The sequence below is a fragment of the Maniola jurtina genome, chromosome 3 (assembly GCF_905333055.1).
Source record: "Maniola jurtina chromosome 3, ilManJurt1.1, whole genome shotgun sequence".
Classification (NCBI taxonomy): domain Eukaryota; kingdom Metazoa; phylum Arthropoda; class Insecta; order Lepidoptera; family Nymphalidae; genus Maniola; species Maniola jurtina.
This window is the reverse complement of record NC_060031.1, coordinates 9,914,528-9,931,242: the sequence shown is the minus strand read 5'-3', so window position 1 is coordinate 9,931,242 and position 16,715 is coordinate 9,914,528. Positions and strand designations below refer to the sequence as shown.

At 38.1% G+C, this 16,715-nt stretch overlaps 1 protein-coding gene across 7 annotated transcripts in view; it reads right to left on the bottom strand.

Moving 5' to 3' along the window:
- The window catches only part of LOC123880988 (Ca(2+)/calmodulin-responsive adenylate cyclase), a 94,823-nt gene that overhangs the window by 63,433 nt on the left and 14,675 nt on the right, over positions 1-16,715 (bottom strand). For all 7 annotated transcript variants that reach the window (XM_045929464.1, XM_045929465.1, XM_045929466.1 and 4 more), the window contains exons 2-3: positions 3,459-3,725; positions 2,909-3,241 (exon numbers count right to left, since the gene is read on the bottom strand). In XM_045929464.1, coding sequence (XP_045785420.1) covers positions 2,909-3,241; positions 3,459-3,674 — 549 coding nt within the window. In that variant the 5' untranslated portion in view covers positions 3,675-3,725. The remainder of the gene's footprint in view (positions 1-2,908; positions 3,242-3,458; positions 3,726-16,715) is intronic.

The following is a 16,715-nucleotide window of genomic DNA, read 5'->3' as shown; positions in this document are numbered from 1 at the left end:
TAGGTACATACTTACTTAAGAATAATAAAAAGAAGGAAAGTTAGATGCTTACCTATGGTTACGATAAACCCTAACGAACATAAGAAAACCTATTTTCCATAATTATTAATCATTTTCAGTATGGTAGCTTGTAATACTTAAATAGATTAGAGTAGGTAGGTAATTCTTTTCTTATCGATTTATCGTAAAAATTATGTGGCTCAACATTAATGTAATGAAGAAACTAAATGTAGGAGTGGATATAAAAGAACAAGCACTAAAGCGCCACACTTTGATTTCAGGGTAAACACAATACGACGTTTCAGACGTTCGAGGTCGTTTTTTTTATTGTTTCCACTGGAAATCTCAACTTTATATGTCAGTCTTTATGTCTGTGTGAGAGTGATGGATTTTTAATACACAATGCTTTTTTTAATAGCTGGTGCAGATAGTCGAACGGACGGTCTCCTTACGTAACTGGTAAGCGTAGAGATGGCGCATATATCTAGAACGTGCTATATTCTGCAAGGCGGCTACAACCTGACTTATGTAGATATAAGCTTAAAACGACACCATTTGTGCTTTTGCTTAATATTTCAATAATATCGCTATTTTTCAGTCAAATCATTTATACACAAGTGTAAATTAAAAATTTATAACACCCCCGACGATCCAAAGTATCTGAGTTTTCCAAAACATCATTTTCAAATAAATAATTATGTATTTAGGCAACGTCCATCTTGACAGCTTGATATTTGTCTATTGACATAATATTATGAACCTAACGGTTATCTAACCTTCTTTTCTACAAGAAAACTAGAAAAGAGCTGATAACTCTTAAACGGCTGAACCAATTTTTTTAGATTATAGCTAAGAACACTCTCGATCAAGCCACCTTACAAACAAAAAAAACTAAATTAAAATCGGTTCATTCGTTTAGGCGCTACGATGCCACAGACAGATACACAGATACACAGATACACAGACACACAGATACACAGACACACAGATACACAGATACACACGTCAAACTTATAACACCCCTCTTTTTGGGTCGGGGGTTAAAAATAGGTATGATTGTCCTTTTGACTGTCAATTATTGTTGGATTTGTAAAATAATGATGTCGTGAAAGTAAAATTAAAACTAAAGCTCCGAGGGTTCCAAGCAAGCTAGGTCTGAGTAGGTATAGGATTTAGGTAGGTACATACTACATAGTATATGTATGTACTACATACATGGCGCCGCTCAACTAATTGTGTATGTTATTTTCGTATAATATCAACGTCCTTAAACGCTCAATGACACCCTCTCTTAATTTAATCTACAAAATATATTGTTGAAGTATACAAGAAACCTCTCATATTATACTCGGTGTCGTTAAAATCCAGGTACAAAAGCTCTCGCACAATCGTTACAGTGCAAATTTACATATTGACTACGCTAACGACACACGCCCTGTATGACACATAGATGGATACGTTACTTGCTACCGGGAATAAATTAGTTCAGTAACAAGCAACTAGGTATAATAATAATTGTTTTAATTATCGTGAAGCGCAATTAGTTGGACTGATAAAAAATAAGGTCGTGGTTGTCTATGGAGTTTTTAAGTTACATTTTTATCTTTACTTAACTGTAAATGCGCGGCGAGCGAAGACCCTACATTGTACACAACATCGTTACATAGACATACTCGTATGCAATTACCAGTTTAAGTATTGTTTGTTACCTTTACTGGAATTAATAATTGTTTTCTAAAATCTAGATAACCTTAGTATGGTATTTTTATCGTTACTGTTTAACGTTAACATAACGGTATATTGGCAACGCTATTAAAAATATTATAGCGGTAATTTTGTGAAGCACGTCGCGAAACTTGCGTATGAAACTATGAAAGAGAGCGCATTCAGAGTCTCGCTTGTGGCACTTCACAGTCTTCACAGGTTACATTCCACATTATAACGTCTAGAAGTTGCTTAGAAAACATTCCCGTCGCGCGATTTGTTTGCCCCGGCTTTAAAACTCGAAGAGCGCAACTGTGCGTGTTCGACATGACGTAATAACTGCGGGCGCAAATCACCCTAATAAAGTTTTGTATATCGTATTTTTGTATGAAGGTAAAGGTTAGTAACATACTGATCTCGCTTGACGAATACTGAGTTAAATGCACTTTAAGGAGGGCAACCACCGTAAATCATAACATGGTTGGACGATTTTATTAAAACCAAGTTATCTAGTATCTACTTCCTCTGAGTCTTGTCACTGTTCACACTATTGCCAAATTCGTCGACAGTATACTACGTAGTGGACTAATATTTCGATCTTGGCATCGTGAATGGCGCCAAGAGGCCAAGGCTGTCACCTCCAATAGTTTTTGCTATTAGCCAGTAGGAAACCATTTATTGACGTAATTAACTATCCGTAATGTAAGCCTTAGATGTGTATAGGAAGAAACCCTCTAAAACGCGAAATTTACCTATATGAAATTGAAGGAACCGAAAAGTTTGACAGGGCTCATATACCTACCTACAATTAGTATATTTATGTAATGTAAATTTTTTGCCAACGTCATGTGTACCTATGAGATTTTATAATGATTTAGTTGTAATACAACTAAATCACAATTTTTTGAATAATACATTTTGCATAATCAAAATGCAACATTTTGCAAATTTTCTGGGCCGGAAGGATTAAAACATTGTTAAGTATCGACAGATTAGAGTAATTTCGGCCTTAAAGCAAGTCGCAAATGCATTATCCCCGCTCTTTTCTCGCTTTGCGACAGACCTCGCGATAGACCAAACAGCGTCGATAGTGTTGCGGCTTCGCGTTCGCGCTTTGCGACTTTCCCCACTCGATCTCTTTGTCCCGGAAAGCCACAATAAAGTTTGCGACAGCGCGACGATCCTAATGACGATAAAAACTAACCTGTTGCCACACGTGGTAAGGGAAGCGATAAGCAACGAGCGCAGCGGCGACGGTATGCACTGTGGGCAGCAGAAGACCAAAGGCGGCAGCGACGGGCGCGCCGACCGGGAGCAGCGCATAGGCGGCGAACACTGCCCACACGACATGCGCTGCTCCTTCAGCCGCCGCACCAGGGCTCCAGGCGGGCAGCGTGGCGGCTAGGGCGGTGCCTCCGCCAGCGAGGGCCAGCCAGCACGCCCGTGGCAGCCTGCGCTCCGGTGCCACCCCGCCGGTCCGTCCGCACCACCAAGCGAGCCCGCCGCATAGCACGGCGTGCGCGCTTAAAACGCCCACCTAATGACAACAGTACTTACATCATTCCATCATTATTTACAGGACAAACTTTACTCCGGAAAATCGGAAAATCAAAAATTTGTAAAAAATTCTGATTTTCATAAACCTAAATCCACGCGGATAAAGTACAGAAATGTAGTAACTCAGGAACTCAGTTATCTTTTGTCACAGCGTTAAACTAATTTTCATTTAATAATTGTCGTGTTGAAAGACGCACCTGGGGTGCTCTCCGCCAGCCTCTAGTGGCGTCAACGGCCGCCAAGGCAGCCGCCAGCACGGCCCAGAGCGCCAGTGCGGAGCCGACGGAGGTGCGCTGCAGCTTGCAGGCGTAGCGCGCGTACAGCTCCTCGAGCTCGGCGGACTCGAAGCGGCGGCGCGCGAGCAGCCTCGCGAACGGCCCGCGCGCCGACATCGCCTTCACCGCGTGATCCATGCCCGCGCCTCACCTCGCCTCGCCGCCCTCGTGTACCGCCCGCCGCTTCATCTAAACAATAAACAGCTGTTAAGGTCAGGCAAAAAGAGCTCTGAATGATTGTGGGAGTCATTGGTGTGCGTATATGTACTTCTTTTGCGCGGGAAAGCGAAAAGTAGACTGGCAAAACAGTCGCGCGGCGCAGCGCCCGTCGCGGTGCTTTTCGTCATAGCAAATAGATCAATAAATGATCCGCTGCACAGGTTCAAGGTCAGATTTATTCTTTCCTGGTGCTACCCGATTAACCTAAATGTACCGCATAAGTAACAAGTAAAACTTCCGATAGCCTGCCAACTACTTTCATATGAGGGGTAGCCAAGCCGTAACTTAGCACAGCGCGATTAGCAGCTGAAATAAATGTATGAAGCACACCTGAAGCACATCACCGCGCTACACCGCCGCCGTTCGGTCTTTTATTAACCCCCGACCCAAAAAGAGGGGTGTTATAAGTTTGACGTGTGTATCTGTGTATCTGTGTGTCTGTGTATCTGTGTATCTGTCTGTGGCATCGTAGCGCCTAAACGAATGAACCGATTTTAATTTAGTTTTTTTTGTTTGAAAGGTGGCTTGATCGAGAGTGTTCTTAGCTATAATCTAAAAAAATTGGTTCAGCCGTTTAAGAGTTATCAGCTCTTTTCTAGTTTTCTTGTAGAAAAGAAGGTTAGATAACCGTTAGGTTCATAATATTATGTCAATAGACAAATGTCAAGCTGTCAAGATGGACGTTGCCTAAATACATAATTATTTATTTGAAAATGATGTTTTGCAAAACTCAGATACTTTGGATCGTCGGGGGTGTTATAAATTTTTAATTTACACTTGTGACTTGTTTGTTCTCCATACTCGCCCATACATTTGATGACACCGCCCCGCTCCGCTCGCCGCTTCGCTGGACGCAACGCTAAAGTTTAGATAGGCGGTGAGTGTAAAACACCAGGAGATCTCGCAGAGACAATAGTTTTGGCCAAACTATTTTAGTTTCACAAAATTAATACATTTAATTGAGCAATTTGAATAATTAATAGGTACATTTCACTGAAGAGCTTACGAACTCGTTTAATATGTCACTGCCACGTAGAAAATTAATCATAACGGTAACGCTCAACAAAGTTGAGGATTTTAAATGAAAACTGTATGATGCCAGCAACTTCGTCCGCATGGATTTAGTTTTTAAAATCCTTTGGGAACTCCTTGATTTTCCAGGATAAAAAGTAGTCCATTCCCGTCTCCAGGATACTCTGTGCCAAATACTCACGACTTCGTCCACGTAGGTTTAAGTTTTCATTTATTTATTTTATTTATTATTATTTACATTAAGAATATACAGAGAATTTTTGTTACAGTTTTGTTTGTTAATTTTTGTAAGTATTTTTTAAATATCTTGTAAACGCATGATTTTCCGTGATAAAAGTAGCTTATATCCTTCCATGAGATGCAAGCTATAAGCTGCACAAATTATTGTTTCAAAACGGTCAAACAGATGGGCCGTGAAAAGTTAGAAGGCAGACAGACAGACACACTTTAGCTTTATAATATTAATAATATGGAGTATGGTGGATTGTATTACTTATCTCTCTTTACCAAACTTCCACGAAATTATTGTTTTAGAACCATTTATCTAATTTCAACCTAAATTCCTAATAAGTTTGCTAAGGATGATTAATTAATGGAACAAACTCAACCCGAATAACAATTTCGTATTCATGTAAACGAAGCTAAACATTCAAACAACGACTGTTTGACTTTTCGGTTAGAGAACAAGAGGCCAATGATGTTTACAGCCCGAAGCAACTGAATACCAAGCTCGCAGCGAAACTACACTGAACCGAAACAAAGGCGTAATAATAGCTTGTTCGTTACAAATGCAACCAAAGAGAATGATATCACTGCACCGCTAACAGCAACCAAGAATTTAAAATGATATTTTTGTAGAATATGGTATTCCTTGTACCACAATAGTAACTCAGAGTAGACGTAGGAAAAGCGATAGACGTTGGGGTCTCATGGCGCAAGAATAGAGCAGCATTGGACTCTCTACTAGGTGGACAGACGACATCAAACGAGTCGCAGGGAATTGCTTTATTCATGCGGTTCAAGAACATGGGCATGTGGAAGTCACTCCAATAGAGACCTAGTACCAGCAGTGGAGGTCTAACGGTTGACGATAATAATGAACTTCGTAAACTCTTTATTTTTATTCGAATAAATTAGCTGATAAAAGTAAAATAATCCAACCTGTTCCACTATTATCTTCTCGCAAGTTTAGCAAATGGAAGAAATCTCTTACTTAGCGCCTAGTAGTATGATCAAAGTAGCAATTCGCATTTGTCTGTGAAGTGTTAGTTTATGAACTCCGCAGCTCAGTGGATTTTCAATTACGTCAATCGTCATTCAAAACACAAGAAGTAAGATTTATACTACGTATAAAGGCAGCCACGGAATAAAAAGGTAAAAAAATTTAACCAATCACAAGCTGGGGCAGATCTGCAAGTAGTAAAATATAAATAAAAGACTAACGAATTAGTCAAACGCTTCTAACTAAATATAGTGAGGTTTATGGGGAATCTTGTCATGTTCATCAAGTGTTCACTGTTTATCTATTGTAGGATTTGTAGGTAACATAAAAGCCAAGGCAAATATTGTTAATAAACCAACAGTATTATTATATAACAACTCGCATACGTTTATTTAATGTGTAACCGTCGTCGCCACTGAAGCAACAACATGAACATAAAACTTTACCTTTACCACGAATAGGAATATTGCGGCGACTGGCGGTACAAAAACAAACAGATTTACATAGAAGTGTCGCGGGGCTCCAGACTGCTTTTATTAAACCATACCAGTACTAAAGCCCTGAACGACACACCGCGTGACGGTATCTGAACTGCAACGTAAAGCCCGTCCCCACAACCATCCATTTCTGCAGAAACGGCTTTTTACTGATACTGGAGTGGTGTATTCAAAGTGATGAAATGCAGTAGTCACGGATAGAAAAAGAAAACCGTACGCGGAACGGTCGCAGTGTGAATACTTTAATTAAAATATTTATACTTATATGTATCACTTTGATTAAAATATTATGTCATTACGAATGGATGCTTTTTGTCACGGGGGGTTCCAGCGTGCTGTGACAAATACCGAAAATAACCGAATAGAAAAACTTGAACAGATCGACTTTTTACTGGATTCCAGAAAGCTCATTTTGAAGCTAGTAATTGAAATACGTCAACCACTAAGCGTGATCCTGCGACAAACAGTTTCTGCAAAGAACAAGTTTTTGCTGTGGGATCGAGCTGTAACACTAATGACAACGAGACGTACTGCGAAGGGTACTAGTAGTACAAATTGTTAAGAGCAGCGTTGGAAACGCTTCTCGCTGAGTGTTTGACCAGGCCTTATTGCTTTACGCCTACGCGTATCACGGGATTGTAGCTTTTGTCATCATAATAATGTGTACCAAAAACCAATATGACATTTTGTGAAACAAACAGGACTTTAATAATACCTCATTGATTTGACCTAACATGTATTGTTTGTAATATTAGTATTGAGCCAATGTGCTTACTTTTCTAAGGATGATAAAAAGGCCATCAATTTTTCTGCGGAACAATTATTTATAATGACCATCACTGGATTATTTCTATTCTTTTACATTCAAAGTTTGAGCTTAACGATCAAACTTTCAACTTATCAGTTGTTTCAGATAAAAATCTGGTTAACTGCGACTGACATCGATTTGCTTGCATTTTTACGAGACCAAGTTGCTGTATTGTTAGTGAACGAAAAAACTTGAGATATGAAACGGATGTAGCCTAACAACTTTGTTTGGGATAACGGTCTTTATCTACGTGTGTCCATAATGTGATCACAAAATCAAGTAACTAGTCCAATCTGAACACGAGGCAAGTAACTTTGCAGTGTACAAAAACAGATTCCAGCGGGGTTAGTATATTTTATCCTTAGTGTATGGTGTATCCTGCGCAGATCGTCATATGTCGCAACTACAGGTTGGACTATTTATTCTGCGTTTACTGTATGTACGTGGGCGCAATAGGTTCGTGATAATATTATCATCTTGACATCTTCCCCCATCGGAAATAAAAGGTCCGCAGGTCTGCCCCATGGGTCCTCTGAAAATCAGTGTAGGGATTTTACCGACTGAAATAAAAGTAGAGTAGGGGATCCCTTTTAGATCATCATTACATTACTGTACGATAGGTAATGGTTTGTAAATATGTACGTAGCTAATTTATACTCCAAAACAGATTTTATTTCGATTACCGTCCTTATATTATAAATCCGAAAGTATATCTGCCTGTTTGTTAGTTTGTTATTCTTTCATGGCTAAAACAATCTTGATTTGATTTTGAGAACGAAAAAATTGAATAACTACATCAATGGTCAGTAATAGAGGTAGAGGAGCTAAGTATAACATTTGGTATCTTGGTTGGTGAATTACATCGATGTGGTAAAATAACATTGGTAACTTTAGGTAAGGTTGTGAAAAAAAAAATGTAAAAACATTTTGAAAAAAATAAAAGGTTTGTAATTCGTATTCGTATCACTGCATCCTGTGGTGTGTAAACACACAAATTCATAGGCGTACAAGCGTTCCAGTGCAGTTTTAAATTCACAAAGAGCAAAGGAAACATTGAAACTTTTATCGCTGCAGCGACGGGAGCACAATTTTTTTTATTTCAGCGGTTTCAGTGAATACGACCCTTGGTTGTTACAACCGTAAGGTATACCTGTATAGTGCATTACGCTGATTTACAACGGAACGCAGCAGCAGTTTTATTAAGCAGAAAGTTAAAAATATAATACGTAGACGAGGTACCCTACATTATTATCTAAGTGAAATGTAAATAGATTTCTTACGGCCGGGTACTGGAAATTGGCCATCTTAAATATTTAAGTGGCTGATAATTTAAATTTCAAAACTACCTCGTATTATAAATAACTTAACTAACTTTTAAGATGCTTAGTGAGTAGTCGCGGGCTATGGTGCATTCTAATCGATATAAAAAGTTTTTAGCCTAGATTTTCGAATTTTCGGCTTATTTAAATAGATTATTATCATTTGATTTTCCTCAAACGCAGCCATAGGTACGGGCAATGAAAAGCTAGCAAACAGACAGACATACACTTTTGCATTTACAATATTAGACTATCTAGTATCCACTTGTAAAGACCTCGGTCTGAAACGTATAAGCAATAAAGTCGACCATCTTGATAAACTGAATTAGGTAGAAATAAAACGCGACAAATCCCATCAAATGAAGAGACTGGGAGACATCAGTATTCATTGCTATTAGGCACATTTATTCAGATGCCAAACGGAAATGTTTACCATAATGTTCCCATTGTCTTATTCAATTTATTTCGTTTAGAATGTTGATAGGCACATTTTTATTTATCACCGTGACAGTTTGGTTTGTAATTGTCGAAATTTAGCGTGGAACTTGCAAGTAGCGATATCATAATGTGAGAGACGATTTGCCCATCAGCCAACACTGGGTCACTCCTAACCTAACCATTAATGTAAATTGAATTAGCAAAATTAGATTTCTCAAATAAAAGTCGAGAAATTTAGACAAAGCATATAATTCTATCCGTATAATTTTAACTGTGGTAACTGGTAACTAGTAGGTCTGCCTTAGAAGCTTTTTAGCGTAGCAACACTAGTATTCAGTCCAGAACCAAACCATAGACTAAGTAGATGGTCAGTTCAAAATCCCGTACATAGCTAACCGATTGTATCGGGCTGCCAATGCGTCCGAGTCGACTTAAAATTGCCTGCCAGTCGTAGTTTGGATAAAAAGCAGTCTGCTAATACATATACCTAAACACAGCATAAGTTTCAAATCACAGGTAGACCTAAGAGGGGGAGGCGGTCATGGTCGCCGGGTCAATAAACCCAGTAGGCATCGCGGAATGAAACCGACAACGCAGCGCCGCGGCGCTCGCCAGTCGGCAGCTCGGCGCTTCCACAGCACTTCAATAAAAAAATTCAAGCTTTCAAAACAACCACACAAACGGCCCGTTTCTATGCCCATGGCTTTCATTTTATGCACTGGGTTTACGCTGCAGAACTAGGAACATCGACTATCATACCCGTTTGTATTACGTTACCCTTTGTAATGTTTTCTTGAGCAGGTAGGTACTTGTAGTTTGTGAAACAGCTGAAGCTTAGGGGATTCCAGAATTCGTTGATCTAACCGGGTAATAATACAAGAAGTGTACTGACACGTTTTAAACTAAAACTTGGGTAAAAGAGAGAATTCTTGCCTAAATCATTCGTAATTCATATTTCCATTTCAAAACATTGTCAATCCGTTTGTTGTAATAAAATTTTAAGAAATATCAGACGAAAACACTGCTGTTAAAGTTTTTGTTTTAAAATAAATATTACGTTTAGATACTTTGACGTACGAACTTTTCTTGGCCTCAGTTTATTATGTACATCCAAACCATCATAAACTCGCCAACACAGAAAAAAATTACTGGTAATGCGAATCCCTCTTTGTTGAAATGGATACGTTTTTGTTGTGGAATCATTGGGAAATGAAATGCCGACTAATAGTTAGGTACACTTTTATGAAACCTGTTTCAAACAGGAACTCGTGCAATAATCACAACAAACATTGTTAATTGTGAATATTAATAATCGTAACAATCAAGCTCTAATAACTATTCTGAAGTAGAGACAGGATGACCTCCCGCCAGTGATCCCAAGAAGGAGGTAGAATACATATCTCGAAAAGACCCTCTACAGCTCTGCAACGTGGACATAGGACATCCATCTATGCATAGGGTGATGGATGATGCATGAATTGATGAATAACTTTCACTATTATTAATAGATTGTTGGTTTTTTGGTATACTGGTATGTCCTTTAATCACGCCGCGACAGAGCAACGGATCGACGTCATTTTTTCCTGGATATAGTTATAGACCTGGAGAGTGACGATAGGCTAGGTACTTTTTATCTCGAATAAGGAAAGAATTCCTACAGGATTTTTCAAAAGCCAAAATCCACGTGGACGAAGTCGCGGGCATCGGCTAGTTACTAACAACTACATGACTATCATGGAATCGGCAGAATATAACAGAAATGTTCTATATTTTAACTATGTAAGTACTTAAATTTCATGAAGACGAAACATTGGATGGTTGATCGATAAGGATGAATAATAATCCTATTACTGTGATCGAATTAATGAAGCACTAGCAAGTATTGAACTATTGCATTCACATCGCTCAGTGAATAGTGATGTAATCAATTCAAACGTCATATAAATTAATGGATTGATTCCGACAACCGACGCAGCGGCGGCGGTGGCGGCGGGCGGTGCGGGCGGCCGCACAAGCATTATGATACATTTAGCGAAAAATTTAGATTGTTATATAAGATATATTTTCTATTTTATTAGTTCACTAAGTCACAATTTATATTAAACAAAACTTCGGCATTTCGTGCACCTAAAGAACGCGACAGCTCGAGATGGCAATCGGGGTATGAGGCAGGGGGACGCCCCGCACATCCGCACGTCACCCGCGCTATCCCGCACCGGGTAAGCGCGGGGGCTGTGTACGGCCTTAGCTCAAAGCCCTTCACTCCACATTGCACCTTCGTGAAATAAAAATACTGTGGCCATTTTACTATCGTCGTCTTCGATAAAATAACTCAAATCGCCGTGGTACCAGAACAACATAGACTCGATTCGCATTCGCTTATTCACCATGTTATTCACATACAATCTCTGAAACCACAATTTGTCACCGGGGTAAGCGCTTGACGTGATAGTGGTAACGATCAATCAATCTAACTTTCCCATTCATATTTTACTTTCATAAAGCAGAGTGTTTACAGTGCTTTTAACTATAGTTACCGTTACTACTGCACTGCACAATTCAATTTTATTTTACTAGCCAAGTACCGTATTTAAATATATACAAGTGTAAATTAAAAAATTACAACACCCCCGACAAATCATTTTCAAATAAATAATTATGTATATCTAGGCAACGTCCATCTTGACAGCTTGACATTTGTCAATTGACACTTGAATATTATGAACCTAAGGGTTATCTAACCTTCTTTTCTACAATAAAACTAGAAAATAGCTGATAACTTTTAAACGGCTGAACCAATTTTTTTGGATTATAGCTAAGAACACTCTCGATCAAGCCACCTTTCAAACAAAAAAAACTAAATTAAAATCGGTTCATTCGTTTAGGCGCTACGATGCCACAGACAGATACACAGATACACAGCCACACAGATACACAGATACACAGATACACAGACACACAGATACACACGTCAAACTTATAACACCCCTCTTTTTGGGTCGGGGGTTAAAAAGGAAAAGGTCTGACTGATTGATCTATTGATGCACAGATGATTATTACGACGTAGTCGTATGCTAAGAGAGAATTTTTGAAATCTCAAGACCTAAGGGGGTAAAATAGGGATATGAAATATGTGTAGTCTACGCGGACGGGGTCACGGGCATAATCTAGGTTTTATAAATAAAGTGGGAAAATAGTGGCTAATTCTATTGTACAGAATCTTTCAACTAAATTGACAGACCTCAAGCTAATCCTTTCCCACAGGGAGGATTACTAAAATGTAACACTAGATTTAGATCTGTCAGTTTAGTTTAGAGATTGTGTAAACTGGATTATTCAGTATCCACCATATCATTATCTTACAATTTAGAAACTAAATCTAAACTGTGAAAGCCCCTTATAACTGATATTACCATCAGGTCATCCAGGCAATTCAATCAGGTATTGACTGTATTCGGTAGTTCTAAGTAAATATTAAAAGTGGGTAGGTACAGTGGGTAACTACCAGCTAGCTGTAATTTGAAAAAGTTCTAAGCCACACGGATCGCTCATTACCCACATGATACATGTCACTATTCCTCATAATAAGAAAAAATAATGTTTCACCCGTGGATCTCATCATCCCGGGGCCAACGCAACGCGGTAGCAAAAATAGACTGTCACCTCGAAAATATGAATAAATAACAGACTATTTACAACAACATCGCGTAAATGCTACAAGACGTACTTTGAAGCGATTTATCATGCGGAATCTCTCCGCCTACTAGCTCCAGCTATTTGACACTGATTTACCCCCGACATCATTTTTTACGGTTACTTGATACTCTACTTGATACTTCACATTTTCGTGAAACTTACTTGAACATCAGATACTCAGATTATACAAATAATGCAATGGCTTTTATTAAGAGTATAACTACATAACTGTTTTCTTTTTCTTTTCGTGCGCAATGTTTAGTTGAAGTATGTGTCTCTAGTATTACGGACGTTCTACGATCATGCACTGATTGTTTTATTATACTTACTTAACATTTAAAAATTAAAAATAAATAAATAATTTGATATTTAAATAATTTAGTCAGGGAAATTCATGGTATTCATGTATGTTGTAAGTCTGTGTGTATATGACCAGTAAGCAGGTACTATCAAATAAACTAATAACTAATAGATCACCGTGTCACCGTCACATTTTCTGGTTTGGTTGACTTCATTCCGATTTCGGTATATCACAGCTAAAGAAGAATTGCTATTATACAGTAGTATTCAAAGTCAAAGTATTTATTCAAAGCCTGTACAAGTAATTATCTTGCATACTTTTTGACTTTTTGACTGTCATTTGTTGAATTTTTAAGGTAATGATATAATGTTGATAATTAATTAAGTACGTTAACTTAAAACTAAAGCTACGAGGTTTCCAAACGCGCCCAGGTCTGAGACAAACCCACAACAAACAATTAATAACTTGTAATATTTATAATTGCGTGTAACTTGTTCCAACCTAGGTTAAATAAAAGCCGGTAGGTAAAATTGTAAAATAGAATGAGCATGTTCCTCGTAGTACTCATAGGCTCGGACTTTGGATGTACCTACCTCATGCTTCATTAATAACAAGACTCCGCCCACGACCGACATTTGGAGCGCAACAACACAAAAAAGACAGTCGCCTATGAATATGACATTGGGTCAACATAAAATGAACGCAAAAATTAAAACCATTATTTCGTGACATTGAATCACTGACCTCGACTAAAGTATATGTACACTAGACCTGCGATCGCAGACTTGTTTTTGAAGCAACTTGCTTTTCGCCAGTTTGGGGCGCTGAGTGAGCGTGTGAAGATGTGGATGAAGATGATGAAGATGTGAACGTACTCGGAACAAAATGTGAGTGATAGACATATATCAACGTACTGTCAAGACGAAGACCATTTTGACACAACGGGTTAATTTTAATTCTCGGCCCGCGCTTCGAATCAGCACAAAAATAAAACTGTCATTTTGGCACATGGCAACTAAGCCGCAGGATTTAGGCGGCACAGGACCGTGGTGTGTGAAAGTCTCTATAAGAGACCTATGTGCAGCAGCTGTGGACGTCTATCGGCTGATAATGATGATGATGTTGAGGATGATGATTGAGTTAACAAGTGTAAATTAAAAATTTATAACACCCCCGACGAGTTAAGGTTACAGTAACTAGAAAAGAGCTGATAACTTTCAAACGGCTGAACCGATTTTCTTGGATTATAGCTAAGAACACTCTCGATTAAGCCACCTTTCAAACAAAAAAAAACTAAATTAAAATCGGTTCATTAGTTTAGGAGCTACGATGCCACTGACAGATGACACAGGTAACAGATACACAGAGACACACGTCAAACTTAAAACACCCCTCTTTTTGGGTCGGGGGTTAATAACTTATAAGTAATATAGCCACGACTCTATTTTAGCTCTGGAACTTTCCATTTTTAAAATTACTGTCATATTTTAAAAAGGTCATTTTTAATTGTTCGCAGATATAAAAAGTGAAATGCACTTTTAACCCATTCCCGCGCTACTGACCTATTTCATTTAACACACAAACTGCCGTCTAATTACAAGAATTCTATTCAAACGAAGCTTTCATTTCATCACCATACTCAGCACAATATTAAAGTGTAAAACCTTGAAACTACATTTTCTCATTAAAAATATTGTAATTATTTGTGGTGTGTAAAAGTTTTCTAAGTCTAAATCATTTTTATATCAGAATCTGTTCAGTAGATAATTAGATATCCGGGGCAGAAACTTCAGCGTTATTCTTTTTGAAAAGTAACATTTTTACTAAAAGTACAATAAAACAAAAATAACAACATGCAAGCTCTCAAGAGAACTTTCATGCATCTTTGCCATCAAAAAATTAATTCAACGAAATTCGAATGATTTTGTGATCTACTTTTCCTCTTGCTATCTATTTAAATATATACTCTGTATACTTAAGTACGAGTAGGCATATAGAGGCAAGGCATTCAATGTAACTTGTTCCTGAATATAATAACTCAGGCGTAGTCGCGATAGTATCAGAAATGACCTATGCGCTTATCAGATTACTGATAAATATCAGTGTGGTGAGCAAGTGACCTTATATGAGTTGTGCAGAACAAGTAAGGGTATATCAAGATAACATCGCGTGGTACCTACTAGGGAACCACGCGGCCTGTAATAAGTATCTAACTATTCCATGGATCCTGCATATTCTATGAATTTTATGGATCATATTACCCATATATAATGCAAGCTCATAAAAATTAATGTTAAAAAAATTAAATAAATAAATTAAAATATTTTTTACTAGAGGATGCCCGCGACTTCGTCCGCGTGGATTTAGGTTTTTAAAGATCCCGTGGGTATTACTATTTGATTTTCCGGGATAAAAAGTAGCCTATGTCCGTCCCCGGGAAATAAGTTTACCGTGTGCCTTTAGTCAGAATCGTTTAAACTGTTGGGCCGTGAAAAGGTAGCAGACAGACAGACACACTTTCGCAGTTATAATATTAGTATGATTATCTAGCAAAACCCGTACTAGGTTGGATATTTATTGACTCAGTTTGATCGACATGAGGAAATTTCCTATACAAGCTGGCGCCCTGCGAGCCTGTCAGTTGTCACGCTAACGGTCTAAGTTTTGTTTGGAGTGTAGTCAAATCGGAGACGGAGTACGGTCGCGGCCAAGGGCGGCTATTCCGGACAACAATCAAACATGTTAACCGTATCGTTCACGCTATTGCCTTTCACAGAATAATGTTGAGTTACGTAGTAATGATAGCTATTATGCTTATTCCGTAAAATATGAGATTTAATCGAATATTCTACAAGTGTAAATTAAAAATTTATAACACCCCCGACAAGTGAAGGTTACAGTAACTAGAAAAGAGCTGATAACTTTCAAACGGCTGAACCGATTTTCTTGGGTTACAGCTAAGAACACTCTCGATCAAGCCACCTTTCAAACCAAAAAAAACTAAATTAAAATAGGTTCATTAGTTTAGAAGCTACGATGCCACAGACAGATACACAGATACACACGTCAAACTTATAACACCCCTCTTTTTGGGTCGGGGTGAATGAAATAGATGACAGTGAAAATTAGGGCCGTCAGTAACGCAACAAGTATTTTATTATTAAATACCTAAATAATTATGTAAAACAAAAACCTTAGCATAATAAATAATATATAAAGTAAATATCATCTATTTAATTTATTAAGTAATTAATGTTTATTCCGGTTTATTTTTTGAAGTTTCAAATTTTATGAAAATTTGATTTATGGACTTAGTTCATGTGTACATGGGACACCAGACCACAGAGATATAAAACTCGTAACATAAATCTGTACCTACCAGCAAGGACCCTGAGGCACATTGAACCGCTTATGAATTTTAATCAAAGGAGGCTGCGGCTGGTTCTCTAGGACCTCCAGCAATCCCCGTAGAAGCGGCTAATTAAAACGTGACAAACGTATTTCATGTTTCCGAGAATTCTTCTTTGTTATGTCCTTTGTAGATCCTTTCCTTTACGAATGTATGATTACTTAGTATTAAAATAATGTGTAACCTTCTTTGTTAATGTAAAAGTTGCCATACATTCATTAGGGCATGATTTATTTAA